General features: G+C 37.1%; 1 protein-coding gene across 1 annotated transcript; it reads right to left on the bottom strand.

Annotated features, from left to right (window-relative positions):
* Positions 1 to 2,344: 2,344 nt before the first annotated feature.
* LOC122063550 (magnesium-chelatase subunit ChlD, chloroplastic) lies at positions 2,345 to 22,853 on the bottom strand. The gene is made up of 15 exons (XM_042627254.1): positions 22,558 to 22,853; positions 17,571 to 17,749; positions 16,769 to 16,853; positions 16,371 to 16,687; positions 14,819 to 14,942; positions 11,770 to 11,862; positions 9,891 to 9,986; positions 9,608 to 9,742; positions 9,293 to 9,493; positions 8,840 to 8,995; positions 8,309 to 8,416; positions 3,106 to 3,240; positions 2,861 to 3,025; positions 2,609 to 2,729; positions 2,345 to 2,521 (listed from the first exon to the last, which is right to left on the bottom strand). The coding sequence occupies exons 1-15, from the start codon at positions 22,819 to 22,821 to the stop codon at positions 2,436 to 2,438; spliced, it is 2,265 nt and encodes a 754-aa protein (XP_042483188.1). The 5' UTR covers positions 22,822 to 22,853; the 3' UTR covers positions 2,345 to 2,435.
* Positions 22,854 to 24,179: the final 1,326 nt, after the last annotated feature.

A 24,179-nucleotide genomic window follows, 5' to 3' on the forward strand; every position in this document is an offset into this window, starting at 1 on the left:
CTAGCCAATTCATGAGTTGGATCATGACTAAATAAATTAACAATCAGAACTACATAAGTCTTCTTACAATTTTTATTTATTTTGATTTAAGTTAATGATAGGTATCCAAGTCTTTGGTCTGACTAGCCCCGTGGGCCCATACTGACCCTACTACCGCATGGACCGGGTCTTCTTACAAGTATTTATAAAGATTAGAGGAAACAAAATCAATTAAGAAGTAGGTAACATCAGTGTCTAAAAAATCTTCCAAATCAGAAACTTTATAGGGATTACAGGTTCAATTTAGGTTCTGTTTGGTTGCAAATAAAGGGAAGTGAAATCACCTCTGAAAAGGAAAAGGAAAGTTTTGTAATAATGATTCATAATTTTTTATTTTAAAGTTTGTATCATATTTGCATATTTGGTAATTATAATTTTTTTATGTAAATTTTATTTTATTTTTAAAATAAAAAAATAATAAGTTGCTTGAAAAGTTAAATAAAAATTTACAACCATAGTTGACATGTTTTGGATTTAATTACACTATCATGTGAGATAATGATTCCAACAATTTCCACTCGAAGTGTAAATTTGATTTCACTTCCCTTTCTTTTAATTTCTTATAATCAAACGGAACCTTAAGAACTGGTTTTCAATCAAATTGAGTTAAATTGACTAAGTCAAGTCCTGAATTGACCTATATTTTACAATCAAATCATGATATGAACGATGATTATGAAAGAAATCTTTAGGCACGAAATGAGATGATATAATTTCAAGCTTCATCATGATTCATGATTAAGAACTTGAATTAGTAAATCCAGACACCACAATTCAATTAAGTCTATTGCATCAAACCTAGGGTAACACAAATGAGATTACAATTTGCACTAATTAATTCATGCCGGGTAGTTTTGCGATACTAAGTTCCGTTTCAAATTTGGAAACCATTCAGGTACTTTATGAGCCATATAAGGAAATCAATCCATCTTAAGCCTAACACCATTTTTTTTTATTTTTTTTTTCAAATTTATGATTTGATTAGTCAATGAATGATGTAAGAACTTCAATTATCTTGAAATAGATGGAACATTTTAATAAGAGAAAAATAAAAAAAAATATTTCCACTTCATGGTGCGTTGGTGATGTTGATATTATCAAATCTTTCACTTTCAGAACATGATAATCTATTTAAAGAATGATATATTCCTCCATTTATCTTTCCCATGGTTGGAACCATTTAAAAGATGAAAATGACTTCACTGACACCAAGCATTTTTCGTGATATCAGATAGCTGTGAAGCAGTTTATACTCAGAGTGAAGTCAAGCCCATCTGATTAAGACTTAAATCAAATACTTGGTTAGATACATTAATCTTGTTCTTCCACACTACTCTGTCCAAGTCTAAAGCCATATCTTATAAAATCTCATTAACTGCTCTGTAATTACCTTGAATTTTTAGGACCACATCTAACATAATCTCTCTATTTGACCTTAAAGGGGAAATAAAGTTTTTAAGATCATTTTATTTGCCATAGGACTGAGTTTTCCCTGTACCCATGGTGAACAGGAATTCATTCACTGTAGGTGATCAAGGCCACTTGAGAGGGTTTTTTTTTTTTTTTTTTGGGGCGGGTTTGGTGTGGGTGGGAGGTGGAATTTGCAGATCCTTGGATTACGCGGTGAACCTCACCGCACGATCAAGGGAAACTTTGTCCTTTGCTATATGTCCCTCAGACCATGGTCCAGATGGGCTAGAAAATACAACTGTGCCTAGCCCATTTTATTACTATACTATTGAAAGAGGAAGTAACAATCAGCAGATTGAATTAACCAAGCCACAACCAGCCCAAAATTGGCTTGGCTCAGGTGCTCATCAGGGTGGCCCAAGCACATGTCGAGATAAGGGTGGGCAGCTTATCCCTTCTAGTGTTCATTTACATCCTTTGGCTCCGTTTGGCTGCATGGAAAATTTAAAGGGAAAGGAAGTGAATTTTTTGTACTTAATAAATAACTATTTATAATCATTAACCCTATATGATCCAATGTGATTGTATAAATCACTTAATTTTCTTAACCATATTTAGTAATGATCCATTTCATATGTAATTTTATATCCAAATACGGAATGATTTAAAGTTAATGTTATAGTCACATGGGGTAATGATTACATATATTTCTTTTTTAAGTATGAAAATTTCACTTCCCTTTTCTTTAATTCCCCTTGCAACCAAACATAGCCTTAGGAGTTCAGGCATCCAACACTAGGGCTTACAAAAAAGCTATTCCAGCCCAGCATGTGTATGACATGTAAACATGGGAAGGGTAAATTACTAGTCTAGTCTGCAAGGAGGTGGGGAAATCTGTAAGAGAAGGCCAAGAAAATTTTCTCAAACTATGGTTTATGCACCATATTTCAGCACAAGACAATGAATTTACAATTCTTAAGAGTAGGCTAAGAGCTCTTTAAGGCTGATAAGGCTTCCTTTGTTGTAGCTGAGATAATTGCATCCGAAGCATTTGGTAAGTAATAATATTTACCTGTCAAATGAAATTGTTAGCCTTTGTGCTAAATGAATCTATTCACAATATGAAAAAAAAAATAAAAGGAATACTCAATTAATGCACCTTGAGCAACTCTGGCAATCTCCTTCGCAAACCCAGTTGAGACAAACTTGTTTTCAGTGTCAATAACAAGAAGAGACATCCCTGCTTTGTATATTTTTCCAGCTACTTCAAGAATTTCATCCTTTGGTAGATATGGGACAACCGAGTCAGTCAATTTATTTCAACACTTCTCCAAAAGAACAGGGAGATGATGTTTCACACTCAATGTTTAAGATGTTTTGTACCCAAAAAAAAAAATGTTTAAGATGTTACCTTTAACTCTTTGTTAGAAGGTCTGGGAGCATCAGAAGCAGCAGCAGCAGCCTCGGGATCAGTAGATCTCTTCAGTGAAATGTTGGCTCTGCCATCGGTTATTGCAACAATCATTACACGCCCAACATCACCACTCTTCTCTGCATTTAGCCCAACCCTTACAGCCTAGGCATAACCGCATAAGTGAGATGCATCAGAATGCAGTGATAACAAAATAATACGAGCCAAGTTTATTTGAATAGTACCGTGCTAAGACCATGAGCCAGAGGAGAACCTCCACCACATGGAAGTCTCTCAAGACGTTTTCTTGCCATTGCAATAGACCTTGAAGGAGGCAGGAGAACCTCTGCAGAATCTCCACGGAAAGGAATAATAGAAACCTGATTACATTAACAAAAACCAGAGTTAGATGGATGCATGTCCAGAAACACAAAGACTGATTGTATGATCAACTCATCATTTCATTTAAAACCTTCTTAAATAAGCTTCCCAAAGCCAATGGAATAAGAATAAGAAATCCCTCGAAAACATGGTGGCTCTGGTTGCCCTGAAATTCCAAACTAATTAATGGTGAAAATGAACGCAAGTCATTTCAAGGCAATTATAATCCTCTCCAGTAGCTGGAGAGAAAATACAGAGAGGAGCTGCAGTTCCACAGCAGGTCTCACAACCCCCCTTCCCTCCTCTCTGTTTTGTTTCACTGGACCTCTCCAGTCATGGGAAAGAATCCTAACACAACTTTAATAGACAAAAGTATTTGGAAGAGAAAACCATCCTCCATCCCCAACCTCTTTTCAGTAATTAGGCTAAGACATAAAATGCTAAGAACTCCATTCTAGTCCTTGATCTTCCACTGGCATACTAGTCAATGCTCAAACTTAAAAATCAAGTAATATGTCAATGACGAATTAATACCAGTTCCTCACCCCCTCCCCCTCCTACTGAAAAACAAACAGAAAACAAAAAGGAAGAGTGATGCAGTTACACAGGGATATTTAGGATATATTTTTAAATTCCTTTTATTATTTTTATTCATGTTGATAGAGTTGTAGGATAGGGTTTGATTCAAACCATACTTCAGTCTTGAGTTTGAATAGGTTTAATTTCTGCTACAAGTCTCCAAATATGTATGCAATTCATCATAATATTCAGATTGGATTGGATAGGATAAGAAATATTGGAACTTACTGTTGCCGTGTTTTGACCATCTCTCTCTCTCTCTCTCTCTCTGTCTCTCTCTCTCTCTCTTGATTTCTCCCCTCTCCGTATTTTATTTGATTTTCTCAGCATTTATTTCAAGTGTTTACCATGTAGATTCAGTAGATCCCTAAGCTATTAACCTCTAGTGACAATTTCATACCAATCAGAGGTCATTGGATTGAGTTTTCTCACCATGAATCAACCTAATCACCGCTGATTATGCTGCAATCATGAGGTAGGACATGACCTACTCTCATAAATTGCAAATAGAGATAACCTTCGTTTAATTTTCACAAATGCCCCTCTCATTAAAGTTCATTCTATTTTGTCCAATTTCTGTTAACAATTTCCAGATTCATCCTTTCTTCAACATTTTAATTACCTTTGCATCCCCGACTCTGTTTCTGGCTCAAAGAGGTCCTACACTACTCTGAAATTTATGAAACTGCCACTACTCCTTTCAATTTGAAATTTTCCACTTCAGTGGGACCATAGCGACCTACATCAGGGTTTTGAAAGAAAAAAACCTTGGTAATGCATCAAAGAGGCAGCCCGTTATCAAATTTCATATCTTTCCAACATGACAACAACAGAGCATGTATTAAACAGTACTCATCAAGATATAACCACTACTATGTAACATTAGTAAGCTTTTCCTTTTATATAGAAAAAAATATGTTGAACCATATATTCATGCTTCCTATTTTGGTGATGAAAATAGTTGGATGATGGTTCATGAGATTTCTAATATGTTTATGAGCCTTGCAAGGTCTAATCAATCCCAAGCTGTGAATGGGCCTCCAAGAGATTCATCATCTGTTCAGCAACCACCTCATAAGCAAAGTCATGGAAGCTTGAAGATTTTCAGTGGAAAGCTTCATCAAGACCCAAAGCCATCAAGAGTTGAAGATATGAAGTCTTTGAATCAAATTGGAATCAAGCTCCACAACATAAGGTTTGTGCTTTTATTTGTATATTCCTTGTAACCATATGATTGTTCATCTCTCATGCCTGAAAAGCCCTAATTAAGTCACTAAAGACCTAAAGGAACAAATAACCAATCTTAGGTGATTTCAGTCAGTGAGACTTGGCTCATTCTGGACACTTTCGTGGACATCCACACTCTTGTGCAGATGTTCCCTGGTCTGGTGCACTGGTCTATCGCAGATGTCAAAGTTAATATGATTCATGGTCCTCTAGCACCAGATGTCCACAGACCAACACGGACGTCTACCGCTAAGGCGCGGACATCTGGGCTGAGAAGATGAATTTTGTGTCCCCTGTCAAGGAAAGGTCTGCATAAGGCTGAGGACATCTACCTGATGGCAAGTGTGTATTCACGTACATTACCGTTGGTGTGTCTAATGGTGTCACATTGATGACCGTTGGAGCCCGGCGGATGTCCGCATTAGTGTCCAGACGTACGCGGTGAGTTGTCTTATTTCAAATCGTAGTTATTTCTGCACAACTTTCTCGGGCTCTGCATAGGGGATCTATGGACCTTCAAATTATCACATAAAACTACCATTCACTGCAATTAATCTGAGTATTCTTTCTCCTTTGGGCTTAAAAGGTTTTGAGAGATCCATTGCGCTTTCACTTGCTATTATTCCTGGTTCAAAGGTTGTGTTCTTTCTCTCACTTTCAAAGTGTTGTTGGCTTGTGTGAAGAACACAAGAAGAGTCACTTGGTGACATGTTGTGAAGGTTTTTAGTGAGACATTCAAAAAACCACAGTTTGTAAAGGTTTTATTGCTACCTGGTAAAGCAATAGAGAGTTAGTGAAAAGCAAGGAGTATGAGTATCACCTTGCAGTGGATGAAGGGAGAGTTTCCCGAACCCTTATAAACTGTTCTCTCTCTTGTTCTTTATTTTCCTTTATAAATTTCCTTAGGGTGTTTGCTTGAACGTTTATTTACTTCCACACTTGCACTTAAGTTTGTTTATCTTACTGTTAATTTTTTAAAGACCCAATTCATTCCCTTCTCTTGGGTTGCCACAAAGTATTTGGAGAACTCGGAAAGAAGAAGATAAAATAGCAAACATATTGCCAATAAATCAACTGGGAGGAGATTTTGCTTTAATCTTAGTAAAAAACTCCAGAGTCCCAGTTAAAGCTTCCTCATTGATTGCAATTCTATAAATATCTGCCAAGACCACAAGGGGGACTATTAAGGTGGCCGTACACATGCTACAGGCTGGTGCTATAAGTGCCAGTCACTGTAAGTTGTCTCTGACACATTTTCTAAGACATATCTCACTGCTATTAACCTTCTCCTGCTCCATAAGCTCTTCACTTCACATGACAAGCCATTGAAGCAACAATATCAGTTCAGTCATTGGGTGTTGTCTCACTAGGATGCAACCACTCAAGATGGGCATATCAAATGATACAAGGGGTAATCGTTTGAAATGAATCATAAAAAGTAGGTAAACCCAAAAGAGTGTGAGAAAACCAGACCATTGTCTGAACAGGATTCCGCATGGCTGTAAGGCGATGTTCTAGTATGTTTATCTATAACTAGGCAATTGATGAAACTCCCTTGACAGACTCAATCAGAATGTAAGTTGCTAAATGCAGGCAGAGATTGGAAAAAAAAAACTATAGATCCAAGACTGCTCATGACTTCTTCAATACAAGCACTAGCCCATTGGTAATTTGGTTTGGTATAGTGGCAGGCAGCCAGGTAAGGATCAGGGGCAGACCCAGCATTTTCTTCACCCTGCTTGAATGTTGGGGGATTGTGTGGGGGAGAACAAAAACTCTACCAACTAACAACAGAGATAATGAGTTCAACTCTTCTTGGGGCCTAAAAAAAAAATAATCCGAGATAGGGGCTGAAAATCATGACCTCATGCCACTTAACCAATTCTACCACCATATTTTGCCACAAAATAGTGGCGTATCATAACATGTTGCAACATGTCGGTCACAGGTTCAAAACTTGGAAACAGCCTCTCCTGCAAAGCAGGGAGTAAGGCTGCGTACATTTGCCCCCCCCCCCCCCAACACCCTGCAGTAGCGGGAGCCTCATGTACTGGGTTGCTCTTTTTTTCATAGCAAAGCACCATGATTGGCATGTATAAGGGGTACCAATTACAGACAAACATGCAATAGTCCCTGTGGTACCATAAGCATGACTTCATACACATTTTTTTGTAAGATATAAGTCTACAGTTGTCTGCAGTACCCACAAGAACTTTCTTCCTAAGGATAGTTGTTACAGTCTCAGCTGTCCAAGGATTTTTTTTTTTTGGGGGGGGGTGGGGGTGGGGGTTCTGTGGGCCTCTGCTTGCACTAAGAAGTCATCAGTTGAAGCAGGGGAAATGGAACTGGTCAATATTGGCCTGAGTTTGTGAAAAATTGCATTCTTTTGGTTTTTATATACTACTTAAGCAGTGGATACAACCCATCAACTTACTTCAGACAGGTCCTGAGATTGAAGAATAGGATCTCTCTTTTTTTTCGAGCATACAATCACTATTTGCTAGAGACTCGAGAGGCTGTAAAAGTTAGTCCGTAACTAACATGAAATGGTGAACAACTTACATAATGAAAGAATGGGTGATTACTAGAGTTCAAACAATATAGGACTAAGAAGAAACTAAAAAAGACTGGCACACCACTAGATAAGAACCAAAAGGAAGATGTTTGCAGGGGAGGATGAGGTTTAGGGAAGAAGATTATTATCATTCTAAGATGACAATAGCCTGATTCTGAATGGCATAATTCTCAAGGGTAGTGATCCTTGTAAAATGGATATTCTTGTATTTATCATCCAAATATAATTATCAACCCCAAAGGGCTGGAACTATGGTTGGGCTGATATAAAAAGGAAATCTCCTAGCTCAAATTTAGAGCAAGAAAAAATGAAAAAGGAAAGGGGGAAGAAGCAAAATTGCATGATAAAGAAAAGGATTTATCATTTTCTATTGATGTAATGTCAAGAATGTTGTGTAAAAATTCTCTTTGGATATTGGTCAACATTGAGAAGAATTAAATGCTCTCAATCAGCTAAATAAATAATTCCATTTGGTCTGATAGTAAAAGATGAACTTATAACAATTGAGTTTCATAATCCCATCACACTGAAACCTCAATATACCAGTTATATATTATTTTTACTTGGATGAGTGGACTTAAATGCAAAAGATTCAATTTTTCTAAAGTTACACAAAGCAAGCTAAATGTTAACGATTTAGAAGCATATGATCAGGCAAGTCTAGTAAGTGTTTAAGCTAATCTCACCTGGTCTCTGCTTGTATAACTCTCTGCGAGTAACTTAAGTGCTGCACCTTTTGCATTTTGCATTCGGTTCAATGCCATGCTCCCACTAGCATCAACTACAAATATTACCTGTCATGATCCAGATAGTCACAGAACTACCAGTCACACACTATGCAGAGTTACACAAATAGACTGAAGTAGATTCTCTACGAAAACACTTCCATATATGCCAGAAATATGAATTAATATTTCATCCTATCTTTTCATATGAACCAAGGGATCTATAGTTAACAGGTTTTCATCTATTAATTAGGAACAATTATGGCACTCAGAGTGTCTTGACTGCATTTTTTCATCTCAAGATAATATACCCTAATCTCAGCGAAGTGTGAAACTGATGCTCACAACAAGTGTTTAGGCTTTGATATGAATTTGTAACCCATAGAATACAACACTCCCATAAATGATAAAACTCTAATGGGAGCCATTATGCTAGATTATGCCAGCTTCAAACCAAAATGGCTAATAACTGAAATTATCAAGGATCATTACCAAGGCTCCTGCTTTCCGTGCCATTCTTTTAGCTCTCATATCAGTTTTCTCCACATATACTTTCCTAGTCTTCTGAATGTCCTTCTCCCTACGCAACTTTTGGTATGGTGCAGCTGCTCGAAGGGTCGCATCAACAGCTAGTCTCTTTACAGGGCCCTGTTTTTTGTTGTGTGTGTTGGTTTGGGGGGGGGGAGGTGGGCTGTTAGAAAACCAGTTGTGTAAATTCCACAAGAAAAAGAGCTAACCAAATAAACAAACGTACGGACCTCTAATATCTCTACCACTTTCAAACGGTAGAAATTTTCAATGCAATTAAATAAGTTACGTCTTAGTACAAACTGCACTCACATATAATATTTTGGCTGTACAAAATCGATAATGGGCTACATGTCAAGAGAGGACATAAAATTCAGTTGTTCTGCAGAATCGATTCCAGTAGGAAAAAGGAAAAACCTTTGGAAGCATAGGCTTAATATATCGCCCCCTATCCTCTGAAAATATAACATTTTTGGCCCGTCCAGCTTTTCCTCGGCGCCTCTGTGCTTGTTGTGCAAAAAATAAAAGCTTTTCATCTACCAAACCACCTTCAGCATCAAAGATGAACTCCTCAGGTATTTGCTCCTCTTGTTGTTCATTCTCTTGATCATTGTCCTCCTAATTACAAAGATAGCCTTATATGACATTAAGCAAGAAACAAGGAAAGAATCAAATATTTCCATCAATGACCCAGGGGGGGGGGGGGGTTTAGATTTCAGCAACTAAAATAACCTCTTGATCTTCCTCATTCTGATCCTCTGCAGAATCTTGACTTTGTGGAGGGGGTGGTGGGGGTGGAGGTGGCTGATTTTGCTGTTCCTGCGGGCTCTCATTTATGTCTGAGCGAGGAAGAATTACCAACTCAACCTGCAACAAACAGGCCATCAGAATAGAGCTTGTGAAATGCATCAAGAACTTTCATCAGCCAACATACATCCATGAATACGACAATAGGTATGTTCAATACAATAATTCTTCAACAAGACAAGGCATCACTTTTCAGGAAATACTTAACAGCTTTCTTGAGATCATCCACATTGACTTTTTCCCGCCCCTCTACGGCAGCTAAGCATTTTGCAACGCGGGCAGCATAAAGTTCGGCTCTGTGTCCCTATGAATCACAATAAATGTTTAGTAGAGTTGTAGCCACATCTCAAAACCTGAAACCTTTAGCAGAAATTGGTTTCCTAAGTCAAATTATATTTCTAGTAACATGTTTAAAAAAAAATTCTCACCATGAAACTTTCTTCAAAGGTGACACATAAAAAAACCATCTTGATGTGAAAAAGAGAGAAAAAGAAAAACTGAATCAGCTCACAACAGCTAATTCTGGTGGATGTAAAGTATTGTAACAACAACAACAACTCAGCCTTATCCTAACTAAATTGGGTCGTCTACATGGATCCTTGCCCTCCAATCAGTTCTATTCTATGTCATACTTGATACAAGGCCTAAGCTATGCATGTCTTTCCTCACCACTTCTCCTAAAGTCATTTTAGTCTACCCCTAGTTCTTTTAGTTCCTTTAATTTGAATTAAATCACTCTTTCATACTGGAGCATCCAAAGGCCTCCATTGAACATGGCCATGCCACCTCAAACGACTTTCTCGTAGCTTATCATGTATCAGAGCTACTCTCAAATCAGCTCTAATATGATCATTCCTTTATCCTCCCTAGTTTTTCCACTCATCCATCTCAATATCCTCATCTCCTCTACGCTGAGTTTATCTACATGATACTTCTTAACTACCCAACATTCCGTACCATACAACATAGTTGGTCATATAACTGTCCTATTTCCTTCAAGTATAACAAGAATACATCGATCACACAACACTCCGGAGTCCGGAGACACCACTCCACTTCATCCATCTTGTTTTCATTTTTTGTGAAACGCCGTCCTCTATATCACCTTCTTTATTCCAGATACTTAAAATAATCACTTTGTGGAACCTTACCTAAAATAATCACTTTGTCGAACCTCCTTCTCATCAATTTTCACTACCTCATTATCCATCCTCATGTAACTAAAGTTACACACCATATACTCTGGCTTCATTCTACTTAATCTTAAAACCTTTTGATTCCAAGGCTGATCTCCATAACTTCAACTTGGCACTAATCCCTACTTTTTCCTCACCCACCAAAACAATAACATAAACAGAGAATACTGGCATTTTCTAATATTAATTTGAGTGCAATATTACCACTTTAATACTTGGTAGATAAAATCTAGTGGCTATATTTAGTTTTCCAATTAGTTACACAATTATTGCAGGTCCATCTTAGAAATTCCTATTTTCCTTCATCTAAATTTAAATTACTATAATACATTTTCCAACCAACCAGATGGAGCCTCAGCCTCATAAAAATCCTGTTCCACCATTCCACTCTACTATAGGGAGCATCTGTATCTTTTCTTATCACTTAAACGAAGTCATTTTCAACCTTCCACTTATCCTTTAGCCCCCCTCCAATTTGCAACAGGTTATTCCTAATTGGTAGCATTAGTTGGTTTTACAATCACATGAAAAACCACCGGAACCGACTTTTCCTTGTAAAGATTATATCATCATTTCTCTCATTGTCGGTCATTTCATGACTTCTTCAGTAAAAAAATCTTGTTCTTGCATTACAAATTGGCTAAGTTCAAGATTTTGTACAGTAAAGAAAATAAATGACACTAAAAATAATGGTTGATAGGCACAACAATATTACCTACGATACCACAAATCTTAATGAGAGATATTAAGAAGGTGATTATTAAAACCTTCTCCCATAAATTATTTAAATGCTTAAAGTTATGATTCAAACACGTCTATAGCCAGAAGGGAACAGTCAAAAACTTCTGCAGGTATATAAGGAAAATTATTGAAGAGTTTCAAAAAATGAACCTGGCAACCACCTCGTAGTGCTTCCATAACGAGATATTTCAATTGCTCCCTGCTGATACTGACATCTTTCAAATACTCCCTAGCCAAAATGATCTGCACCACCAAAAGATCTGAAAACAATGAGCTCCTAAATATCCAAATGACCAACCGATTTTTATCATGAACATTTACGAGGCACCAAAGAAGGGGAAGAAGAGATCAACGTGTTATACATCAAAATATAACAAATTAAAAAGACGCTGCACTTCTCCATTAAACCAAAACTACAGCCTATTGTAAATGCCAACATTACTCATTTGAACATAGTTACATTTAAATGCAGCTGTGAATATTTAAGAAAAAATAAATTCCTATTAACATATTCATCTAATTGACATTTATAATTCTAAAAGGAAGTAAAAAATTTAAAGTTACAATTCTAATTCCAGAATTTTATGGCATCATGCAGGTAGATTGTCCTTTAAAACTCAAAGGCATATTTTATAGGATAGTTATACGACCAGCAATGATGTGTGGAGCTGAATGTTGGGATGTGAAGAAATAACATAAACTTAGTCTAGCTGAAATGGATGAGTGGTAAAACTTGAAAGGACAAACTAAGAAATGAACAAATTAGAGATAATTTAGGAGTAGCTCCGATACATGATGATAAGTAGCAAGAAAGTCGTTTGAGGTGGCATGGATGCGTGAAACGGAGCCCTTTGAATGCTCCAGTATGGAGAAGCAATTTGATTCAGATTGAAGGAGCTAAAAGAGTCAGGGGTAGGCCTAAAATGACTCTAAGAGAAGAAAGACATGCATAGCTTAGGAGTAGTAACAAGTATGGCTTTGAATAAAGCTGATTGCAGGAAAATGATCGGTGTACCCAATGCCATTAAGATGGGATATGGCTGATTTGAGTTGAGTTGAGTTGAGTTGTGTGCATGTAGATTACAGCATTTTCACTTCCGCACGGACGCTCTAGAGAAGATCATGTCAGAGACAAAAAAAAATTTAGTTCAATTACCATATTCACTTAATTCAAGGTGATGAATCTCCTTGCTGAATTCGTAATGGTTCCATGGAGTCAGAGTTTTCAGTTTCTATGTTAACTTAAGCTTACAACAATATGAATGAATGTAGCACTGAATACCAGAGAAAATCATGTTGAAGACAAAACCCAGATTAGGACAAATTCCTGCCTCCCCCCCCCCCCCCCAATTAGGATATGCTTTCATATCAAATGGGTTTAAATTGTTGACTGATGATGATACAGGCATATAATGCATACCAAATGGATTTAGATTGTTCAGATTGAAACTGTATCAGCAAGTAGTTCTTTCCCCTGATTACAGTCAAATAATTTGGGTATAAAGTTTTTCTGTTGGGAACAGAAAACACAACTCCATTTTTCAAACATACAACAGAAACAACAACTCTGACTTATCCCAATTAAATGGGGGTCCATGTTTCGAACATCAAATACCAAATACCAATTATACAATCAAGTATATTTTTTGGGAATAGGAAATCTAACAATTGTCTGGACACTGGACTCAAAACTGCCAATTTATACATGAGAATATGAGATAGTTGTGACCAAGAGACAATGCCAACACCTCTGTTACTGTTAGTGTTTATATTCTATGGCTACTGGGATAGATCATTATTAGATACAGAAAAAATACAGGCTAGCCTTTACGTTGGCTTTGTAAGGTCCAATTTAAATAGAACAACAAAAGACTATGACTTGAGCATAGACTAGCTAGATGGCAACACAAAAAGTAAGCTTGCCGGCAGAGTGACAAATAGAGCTACCAGCAAAAGTGGGAAAAAGTAGGCCTCCTGAATGCCCAACAAAAACGAAGGACACACTTCCAGATGGAAGAAGCAAAAGGGCAAGAGGAGAAGAGATGATCAGCATCTTCAACACTGTTCCAACACAGGCAGCATGCAAAGGAAACCTGGATGTATTTGTAGATTAAGAAAGACTGAGTTAGAAGACAGTTGGAGAGAGCGCGCCAAGCAGTGAAGGAGTGGCTACTAGCCTCCAATCTTAATATGACTTACTTCAATATAAAAGTATATTTTTAAATCTTGGAATCGTCGACCCACATGACCAGACTCCTAAATAATTTATTTTATTTTTAAGTTATGTGACCCACTTATACTCAGCCATACAAAGGCAAACGATTACATCTAATAAGCCCAACCCAACTACCAAGTAGAAAAGAAAATACCATTTTCCACCTTTAAGTCCTTGACCCACCATTCCATTCTAGGATTTAAGTCCATGTATCTACCAATAGGGACTCCTACTCCTACATGGTGGCACACAAGACTTGCTTACCTTTGACACTCGAACAAACCAAGAGCTTGGATTCTTTGATGCTTCCATTTGACTTGTGCTACAGAACCCCATAGATAAGTGTATCAGGTCAAAGCCACTGGTTAAAGAGTTGGTAAGTTATATCATAATTTAGATGAGGAAGTTCTCAAAATCGGTGGGAATGAAATTGTATCTAGCCCATTCTTCTCTAAGCAAACGAGTTAGAAGCAGATTTCCTTTATTTTCCAGTGCATCTTTCCAAACACACTACTATACATTTAGCGCAGTTAGGATTTCTGAAGCAAATGCAAAATAGAGAATTCCTAACATCAATTCACCAACTTAGAAAGCATTAGAAACATATATGACTTGATTAATAGGATACAAATTCTCTTTTCAGTTTACTGTTTCAAATTAGAATCATGGTCAGGTTATTGTCTCTTCCCCGCATTCTTAAGTTACAGACAAGTAATCTAAAACAGGCATATCAATCATATCTCATAAATTTATATGCTACAAGTATATCTGAAGAATCATTAGTACAATTTTGGATCTCAATCTTGGGAGTGTGGCTCTCAGTTTAATACACTGTGTGACCTCTATGGTATCCACTAGATTGAGAATTAGAAGTAGAAGGATGAAAAAATGGTTATAGTTTAAGCCTTCAGGATGTGAACAAATTGAAGGTTTTGAAATGATAACTGACAACACACACAAAACCCAAATTATGGCAAAAATTACCTGAGTCTTTGCCAAATCTGTTTCTTCCTGAACCATTTTAAGGACTTCATTGCCCTGTTCCTGAAACTGTGTTGCAATGCCAACAGCTGCAACACGGTCATCAAAACTCATTGGAATATCTGCACTGAAGAACAAGTATGCCTTTAGCAATCAGAATATGACCAACAAACATCTTTTTAACTTCTTACATACTCTTTGGGGTCTAATCAATTCATCGATGCATCCTTAAGTTTATCAAACAAGTTAGATTCTAACATTCTCTGATTTAAATAAGAATCACTGGACTTTGTGAAAAAGGGAGCCTATGAAGCCATAAGTATGCAATCTTACAACTTAGTTCTACAATATGGTTCTTTTTGTTATGGCCAAGGTTCCCGGTTTTGACCAGGTTTCAACCCTGGCCGAAACTGAAACTTTCCAGGTTTTGGCTGAAACCTGGGTTTTTACTGGGAAAAATCAAAACCTAGGTTTTAAGGCCCAGAAAATGGTTTTTTTGGCTTTTTTTTTTATTGGTATGTGCAGCCTATTTTTACCATTTTACATCTATTCCATAAATTAGTTTTCACAAAAAAAAAATACCCAAAATGGTTCTTGTGGTTTGGACACCAGCTTGCTAGTGTACGCGTTATGCTGCTATACGCTAGCCCTATTATAAATACTGACTACATATAATTTAGCTACCAGAATGTAAATATGCAACTAAAACATTCAAAACATGTATTTGATTAGGGAAATATACAACACTCACCATTAAAAGTTTAACCTTATTTTTTTCAAAGATTTGTTGCGGGAAAATCATATTTTTAAAACATAAAATTCAATAAATAATTAACTTACAAAAATAATCTGACTTGTGAAATCGTAGATTGGGCCATTCTATCTAACATATACAAAATTGAAATGAAACTACTTTGTCTATGTACTAATTCTTCTAAAAATTGGATTTGGGGGAAAAAACAACCTTCAAGCTCCAATCACGGCAAATCCAAGCTGTAGAAGGGTTGAATGAGTAGGAAAAAAAAGGGGATTGGGAGGGGGGGGGGGGGGGGAGAAATCAAGTGACCTTGGCAATAAACTGTAAATTTTTCGCAAAATCCCAAGGAGCAGTGTCAAAACCTTCAAAACAAGGAGGTCTTGATCGAAATCTTTCTTCACAGGTTTCAATCATATATATGGTTCGACCATTTATTCGGTTGAAACCTGTTGAAACACGGTTGAAACCTGTTGAAACAGGGTAGAAACTTGCTCCAAACCAGTATGGGCCCTTGGTTTTCATTTCGGTTAGTTTCGAAACCGATACATTTGTCAAAACCTAAGACCATGGTTAGGGCAACTCCCTCTTTTTATTATTGCTGCAGTTCCGTAGTAGTCTTTGACCCTCTTCTCTCGTTACTTTCTTCTCAGATTTGAGGGATCTTGTCCTTTTCCTTAGGGAGTTATTGTACTTCTACCATTATCCTTTTCCATTATTAAATTTGCTGCAAATCCAAAAAAGAGGGAAAAAGTGGGGGTGGGGGGAGATAGCAAGATGGAATTAGAAGGTGCTCTTTACCTCAAATTGATTGCAATGCGATCAAGTAAGTGTTCACGTACAGAACCTTCCTCTGGGTTATAAGTTGCAATAAGAAGTGGTTTGCATGGATGGCGAAAGCTGATTCCTTCTCTTTCCACTGTATTAACTCCCTCAGTCAAAACATTAAGAAGCAAATTGCTGATCCCCTCATCCAGAAGGTTTATCTCGTCTACATATAAGACACCTCTATGGGCTTCAGCAAGAAGTCCTGGCTGGAAAACTGTTGTTCCAGTCTTGACAGACTCCTCAACATCAACAGATCCAAGCAGCCTATCTTCTGTGACACCAAGTGGAATCTACAGTTCAAGAATAATTATGACACTTATAGAAGTCATCCGAAAAAATAAAATAAATAAAGTCATGTCCATGAATAGCACCTGAACAAAAGGAGTCCGGACAATCTCTGTCTTAACATTACCGGCAGCTTCATAATGTACTCGATTGGCTAGTCCATCTTCCCACCTACAAGATTAAATAAACCGAACTATAAATCAGAAAGGGAAGAACCTAAATAGCAATGTTAGCAGGCATTACAAAAGAAATTACAATTACTCCAAATCTTTTATCCTACATTTCAGAGGTCTCTTTGTTACTTTGTCATACAGAAACCTCACATCAGTGACTTCAACTTTGTTACTTTTCAAAACAATTTCTAACCTAACACCCTGTATAGCATCCTTTTGCATGCACGTAATAAAATATATCTAGGCTGTATTATTCGTTGATTTTTCCATTTTGAAATAAAATTTTCCAAAATATTTTACTTTATGCAAAGTGGCAATACAGAATCATATGTAAACATGTCATTGGCTGTATTTCCCACACCCTCATTTATTAACCATGATTTACATTCCATCTAGAAAAAGGTACCAACAAGTACCCCCCCAACCAAAAAAAAATGTTATCAACTTTCCCACCCCCCCCCCCCACAAAACAAAATACAAACACACCCTCTAGCACTAAAAATACCAATAAATCAGATTCCTGGCAGATCTGGAGGTGCAAAGGAGATTGAAGTAACATTTTGAATTAAGTTCTGCAAAATACATTTGATGCTTATTTGTAAAGCTTTTTGAAATTATTAAAAGTATTCATTTTTTATGATTTGGAAAAAAAGTATCATAAATATCAATAAAAGCTTTTACAGTGGAAAAGAAATTAAACAGTTTGAGAACTTACTCTTCAGGGCAGGCTGGATCAGCATTTGATGTTGAACCTACAACTACTTCAATTGGTGGAAGAATTGCATGTAACCCACGTGCCATTATGGTTTTGGCTGTTCCTCGTTTTCCAGATATGGCTATTCCTCCAATCTCACGATCAACTGCTCCAAGCAATAAAGCTGTTTTAATTGCATCCTGTAATAGATTTGGTTTTCCCACAGATATGTTAATTGTCGGTAATGAATAAGTAGCCTCTTTCACTTAATATTCACAATGTGCTACCATATTAGAAGAAAGAAAAAAAAGTGGGAGGAGAGCAACAGATGCAAATTCTCGAGTCGAGAAGGAAAAAAGAAGTATAGAGGAAAAGTTCCAATCTAGTAATAAGCTTTTAGTAAAAGAGGCAATATCTATAAGTTACTTCAAGAATTGAGCACCTTGATAGTTGATACTTAGTATTGACTTAATTAACCTAAATCTCATTGAAATGAGACAAATAGTAGGCTAAACCTCCAAATTGTGCTATCCTGCCATCCCTTTCAGTCTTACAGACAAGCCTGGTTTGTTTAACATCCCTTTTTCTAATCATTAGCAGAAATCTCATTAAGATTTTAAAAGATTGTAAAGGAGGGAAGTGTAAATTTAACATATTCTAGAACAATAAAAAATAAAGGGATAGACAATATGAACTGTAGGTCAGCAGGCTTAGGTCCCAAAAATTCTAAAACAGAGGGCAAATACTATGTATAAAAACATTATCAGCATGCATCCTTGCCACAACATAAGCACATATCTTAGTGACAGATTCCCATTTGACTTTGAATGAGTATAGAGAATTAATCCATCAGAGAGAGGAAGAAAACTCTCTCCTTCCAATTGGCAAATGTTGGTTTATCCCTTGTGAGTTGTGAGACGGGGACCAGAAACACATTGAAAAGAAACATACGCTAAGAAAAGAACAATTTGGATGACCTATACAAAGACAAGGAATTAATAAGAATCATAGAGCACTCAAGATTATTAATGGATAGGAGTTTTCCGAACCTTCTGCAACTCCTGATCTTATTGTTGGTACCATAATTTGGATTTTTAGTCGACCGGTTGGATGGTTCACGGTCAACATGGAAGGGCGGTAACCAAATGGACATAAGAAGGAAGAGCGTATGGTAATTTGGCCACGTGCTGAAAATTGGGTTATCCTCTTTCGATAAGTGTCGTACAATTCTGAGAAGCTTCATAAAAGAGAGACAAGAAAGAAAGGCGGGGCTGGTTATCATAAACCGTATGTTTGAAATTTGGGGAAATATTTAAGGGATATGCTTAAGTAGCGTGAAGGGATCCAACAACTGACACACAAAAACACCCAGATGTTATCTTCTCTTTATGATAGAAGTAGATCTAGATTTAGGTTCCTTTTCCTTTTATACTTATCTTTTGGAGAGTTTCATTGCTTTAGAAATTCTGTAACTGTAGTTTGCAATTTTGAAAAATTCCTAGTTTATCTCTTATTCTCAAGTCCATTGTCCAACCTCAGACCGTGGAGAATCAAAGTCCATGGAGGAATCGAGGCAAATAGGGAAACTCATCTCGTTTGATTGCAAGTCGGATTAAAAATTTTTGAATTCTCAAGAGAGGATTCCGGCATGCCTGCGCAGGAGAAATATTGTCAACTTATTTTACAATTTGAAGAGAAATTGGCCAACAATTCCAATGACTCAATTAGAACAAATGGAGATCAATGGTAGAATTCATCAAAGCATATGTGTTAAGCATAAAAACTTTTTTTCTCGCTCTAGCTATCAAAGATGGAAGTGGCTCATGCTTCTTTAATGATCTTTTATGGTGACTTATGCACTCCATTGACCATTTTCTATGGCTCATTGCGCTAACAACTCCACCCACTAGTTTTGCAGTTATTGCCAAAGTAAATGGGTAGTATGACGAGTTAGTGGCTACTACGATTCCAGCCAAGAAGGGCTCAACAAGCTCAGGGTCTTAGGAGTCATGATAGTGGCTCTAATACCATGAAAACAAAAGGCAAACAAATGGAAAACTCTCATCTATTAGGGTTAGCTTTATTATTATTGAGGAAAAAGAAAAAGGCTTCAATGCCATGATGCCCATGCCATACCATACCGAGGAGTGAGCTGGGCTTGAATGTCTAATCACATCCCGTACTTGAACTAAGGACCACTAGGGGGCTTCAGAAAGAGAAGAAGCGGGGCAAGAAGCATCGAATGCAAACAAAATAGGCCAATTTCCCTTTGAATTATAAAATATGCTGATCGTATTTCTCCTGCGCAAGTGTGCCAAAATCCTCCCTTGAGAATTCAAAATTTTTAATCCGACTTCCAATCATAGGAGATGATTTTTCTATTTTTCGATCACTCCAAGGACTTTGATTCTCCATGGTCTAGGTTAGACAATGGACTTGAGAATAAGAGATAAACTAGGAATTTTATTAAAATTGCAAACTGCAATTACAAAGTTTTTAAAGCAATGAAACCCTTCAAAAGATAAGGATAAAAGGAAAAGGAAAAGATATAACATCTTGATGTTTTGGTGTCAATTGTTGGACCCTTCACGCTACTTAAGCATCTCCCTAAAATAATTCCCCAAATTTTAACATACGATTTCTGATAACCACTCCCACCTTTCTTTCTTGTCTTTCTCTTTTATGAAGCTTCTCATAACTGTACGTCACTTATAGAAAGAGGATAACTTACCTTTCAGCACGTGGCCAAATTACCACGCACTCTTCCTACATCCATAAGATAACCACCCTTCCATGTTGATCGTGAACCATCCAACAGGTTCACCAAATATCCAAATTATTGTACCATCAATTGCCCCTCATAATCCATCATACAACGCCATTTATTTGCTAGAAGTGTGAAGGATTATGTTCTCAAATTTATGGTGGCATTTTCCTTTTTGGAAAGTTTGAAGGAAAATTTGAAAACCTTTTCTAATTGACGTATATCTCCATGACTCCATGAATATCTTCATAAAGATAATAAGGACACGTCCCTGTAGTCGGAATAACCTATTTAAAAAGATCTACCATCTACTCACTGTTGTGCATCATCTTCTTTTCAACTCGCTTCCCTCTTATTCTTGTGATCGATTTCCATCAAGAAAAATGAGTTCTTCCTCATAAAAGGGCAACGATCATCTTCTGGAGGAACAACTGGAACAAAAATGCTCAAATCTTCACACTCTTTTTGTTCAGACATAGGTATTGATCCTCAACACCTCTCACTTTTACGTCAGCCCCATTCTTCCTTCCCCTGCTTTCCAAATTTCAAATTTTCCTACACATGGGAAGGAAACTCTACTTTTCAAACAAGCCAATCCTATAGAAATAGAGGCCAAACCCAAAGTTTGGCACCACTTTTGGCCTCGTCATTTTGAATATTGAAGCAAAGGGGTTGAAAGGACAGGTGTCCTTATTATCATTACACTGACTATAGGGATAGGTGTCCTTATTATCATTATGACGATAGTCATAGAGTCATGGAGATATACCTCAATCAGAAAAGGGTTTCAAATTTTCATTCAAACTTTCAAAAAATGAAATTTTCACCATAAATTTGAGATCATGATCCTTCGCACTTCCAGCCAATAAATGGCATTGTATGATGGATTATGAGGGGCAATTTTTGGTACCATAATTTGGACTTTTAGTAGATTGGTTGGATGGTTCACAGTCAACATGGAAGGGCGGTTACCAAATGGACATAAGGGGTAGTTTGGCCACGTGCTGAAATTGGGTTATCCTCTTCTGATAAGTGTTGTACAATTATGAGAAGCTTCATAAAAGAGAGACAAGAACGAAAGGCGGGAGTGGTTATCAGAAACCTTATTTTTTAAATTTGGGGAACTATCTAAGGGAGATGCTTAAGTAGCGTGAAGGGATCTAACAACTGACACGAAAAACATCACAATGTTTTCTCTCTTTATGATAGAAGTTGATTTAGATTTAGTTTCCTTTTCCTTTTATCCTTATCTTTTGGAGAGTTACATTGCTTTAGAAACTCTACAATTGTAGCTTGCAATTTTTATAAAGTTCTTTAGTTTATCTTCTATTCTCAAGTCCATTGTCCAACCTCAGATTGTGGAGAATCAAAGTCCTTGGAGCAATCGAGGTGAAAAGGGAAACTCATTTCATTTGATTGGAAGTCGAATTAAAATTTTTGAATTCTCAAGAGACGATTCTAGCACGCCTGAGCAAGAGAAATACGACCAGCGTATTTTACAATTTGAAGGGAAATTGGCCAACCCTTATGGAGCACTGCCCCTGCACAACTTACAAATAGGTTTGCCTCTTCAAATGGAGCATGAGAGAGCACACCTAAGTGAGCAAGTTAAGAGATTAGAAAAAATATAGCAAAATAACAATAGCCACCACTGAATTCCTTTCTTCCCGTGTAAATGCAAAGGGAAAAGCAAGAGATTGAGAAAATACTAGTAGTTTAAAAAGAAGTTTGCTGTGGATGTTCAGTCATGCCCCCAGTTTTCACACAAATTTAGTTCCAGTTATCCAACAGTTCCAGGGGATCGTTCTAAAATTTATTTTTCTCAATGGAATTGAAGTACAACATAAAGCATATAAGGTTCCACCAAACTGACGGTAAAAATAACTGCATTGCGAAAACGAAAAGGTATAGAATTTAATCACAATTTGCTTCCACATGTCAGTCCTCTGCTGCTAACCAATAAAGAGAAACAACTTGTGAATGTTATGCCTTATGGATACCCTATACCAATACCCACATAAATTGTTGGATTCAAATATTACATTCAGGCATATCCAGCACAATTCAGGCCTCCCAAAAAAAAAAAAAAAAAGCACACACACACACATTCCAGTTATACCATTAAACATCAAAATTTAGGAACAAAACCCCATAATTCAAAACCTTAGGCTTAGACAAACACTACAGTAAAGCAGAAATGCAGAATAAATCATATGTAACAGTAACGAAAGTAAAAATTCTCACCTGCCCAACGACAGCAGCTAACGGGAAGTACTGCCTACCATAGGAAGTGCTATCGGTCTTCTTGGGAGCAACCATAGCACCATTTCCTGATTCGAGAGTGACAGCAGCGAGTGGACGAAGGAGAGGGCTTCGACGACGGAGACAGTGGTGGAAGCGGTTGAGTTTTGAAGAGGCGACATAAGGGTTTAATCTGAATGAAGGTAATATGGAGGATTGGAGGTGAGAGAACGAATTACAGGTTGGAGCCGCAGGGGAGAGAGCCATTAGAGAGTGAAGAGAGAAACTGATATCTCTTTATCCGTTGAGAGTATACCGTTTTATCGGGAAAAAAATCGTCTGTTTTTCTTGTTTTGTTACGTGGAGAAGACGACATGTGGCATTATTTTAAGTGAACGGTCAAGATTGAGTAAAAAATCAAACTAGATGTAATAACCCTCACCCAACTGAATTAATCTTAATCGTTGATGATGAATTGAACACGTGTCATCTTCTGAAACTAGCAAAACACAAGAAAAACAGAAATAAGAAAAATAGACAATTTTTATCCGTTTTATAGTCTCCTTGACCATCCAGCGTCCTTCAACTCTACTAGATAATAAGTTTGGTCTAACAATGACATAAAGCAAGGGATAGTGGTGGGCTTTGATCCAACAAGTAGATTAGAGGTTTAGGGCCCATCTGGGTGGGCCTCTCTCTTATACACTGTTCCTTTATTGACGAACGTGAGACACTCCCTCCAGTGATCCCATTGCTAGGCATGTGGATTCCATCCCATGCAGCTAGCGTGGTGATGCCTACACTAGCAAGCAAATGCAGCGACACGCTGAGCCCTTACCATGCCATGAAGCACGTAGGAGCGGGTTAGAGCCCTTATTGAGCCCATATCAAATGCCTTATTAGGGAGAGGGTTGGTCATACTAATCGTTTTTTCTTGCCCACTTTGCATTTACACCCGAAGAAAGGGTTAAGAACTTAAGATAATGGTGTCAAAATCAAACGGAAATCGTTTATCAAAATCGAATCAAGAAGCCTAAACCTTCGCCCAGGCTACATGGCCCAACTCCCCACTTGGAATGGGCACAAGAACCGAGCCAAGATTCGATCATTTTATTGCCCCGCTCAGTTACAAGCTCATGCTACCGAGCTCACCGTGCTTAAAAAACACCCCAGGAAACCCCCACGCACATGAAAAGTGGGATATTTTCTCTCCAAGCCTTTTACATTGAAACTGTGAAATTGTTTAATAAATAATTCAATTTTGGATTTAAAATTGAAACCGATTAATCAAATGGTTTATAGAAAATATTAAACAACTATAAAAAGAAAACATATAACAATAATTATCAAGTATACATCCATTCAATAAAAAAAATAAAGTTAAAGAAATGGTTTAGATATATATTAGAAAAGGCTAAGAAAACCATTTAAATCAAAACTGTTTATAAATGGTACAAACAGTTTGATTTTAATTTTACCTAAAACTCTTGCATTAAAAACAAACCAAACCATTGACATTCGAGTCGAACCGTTTAACACCGATATGTTAGAAAGAGAGAGAGAGAGAGAGGGGGGGGGGGTTGGGGGAAGATGAAACTATTTTTCTGAAATGTGAAGATATTATT

Source organism: Macadamia integrifolia, unplaced genomic scaffold, assembly GCF_013358625.1.
Source record: "Macadamia integrifolia cultivar HAES 741 unplaced genomic scaffold, SCU_Mint_v3 scaffold1351, whole genome shotgun sequence".
NCBI lineage: Eukaryota > Viridiplantae > Streptophyta > Magnoliopsida > Proteales > Proteaceae > Macadamia > Macadamia integrifolia.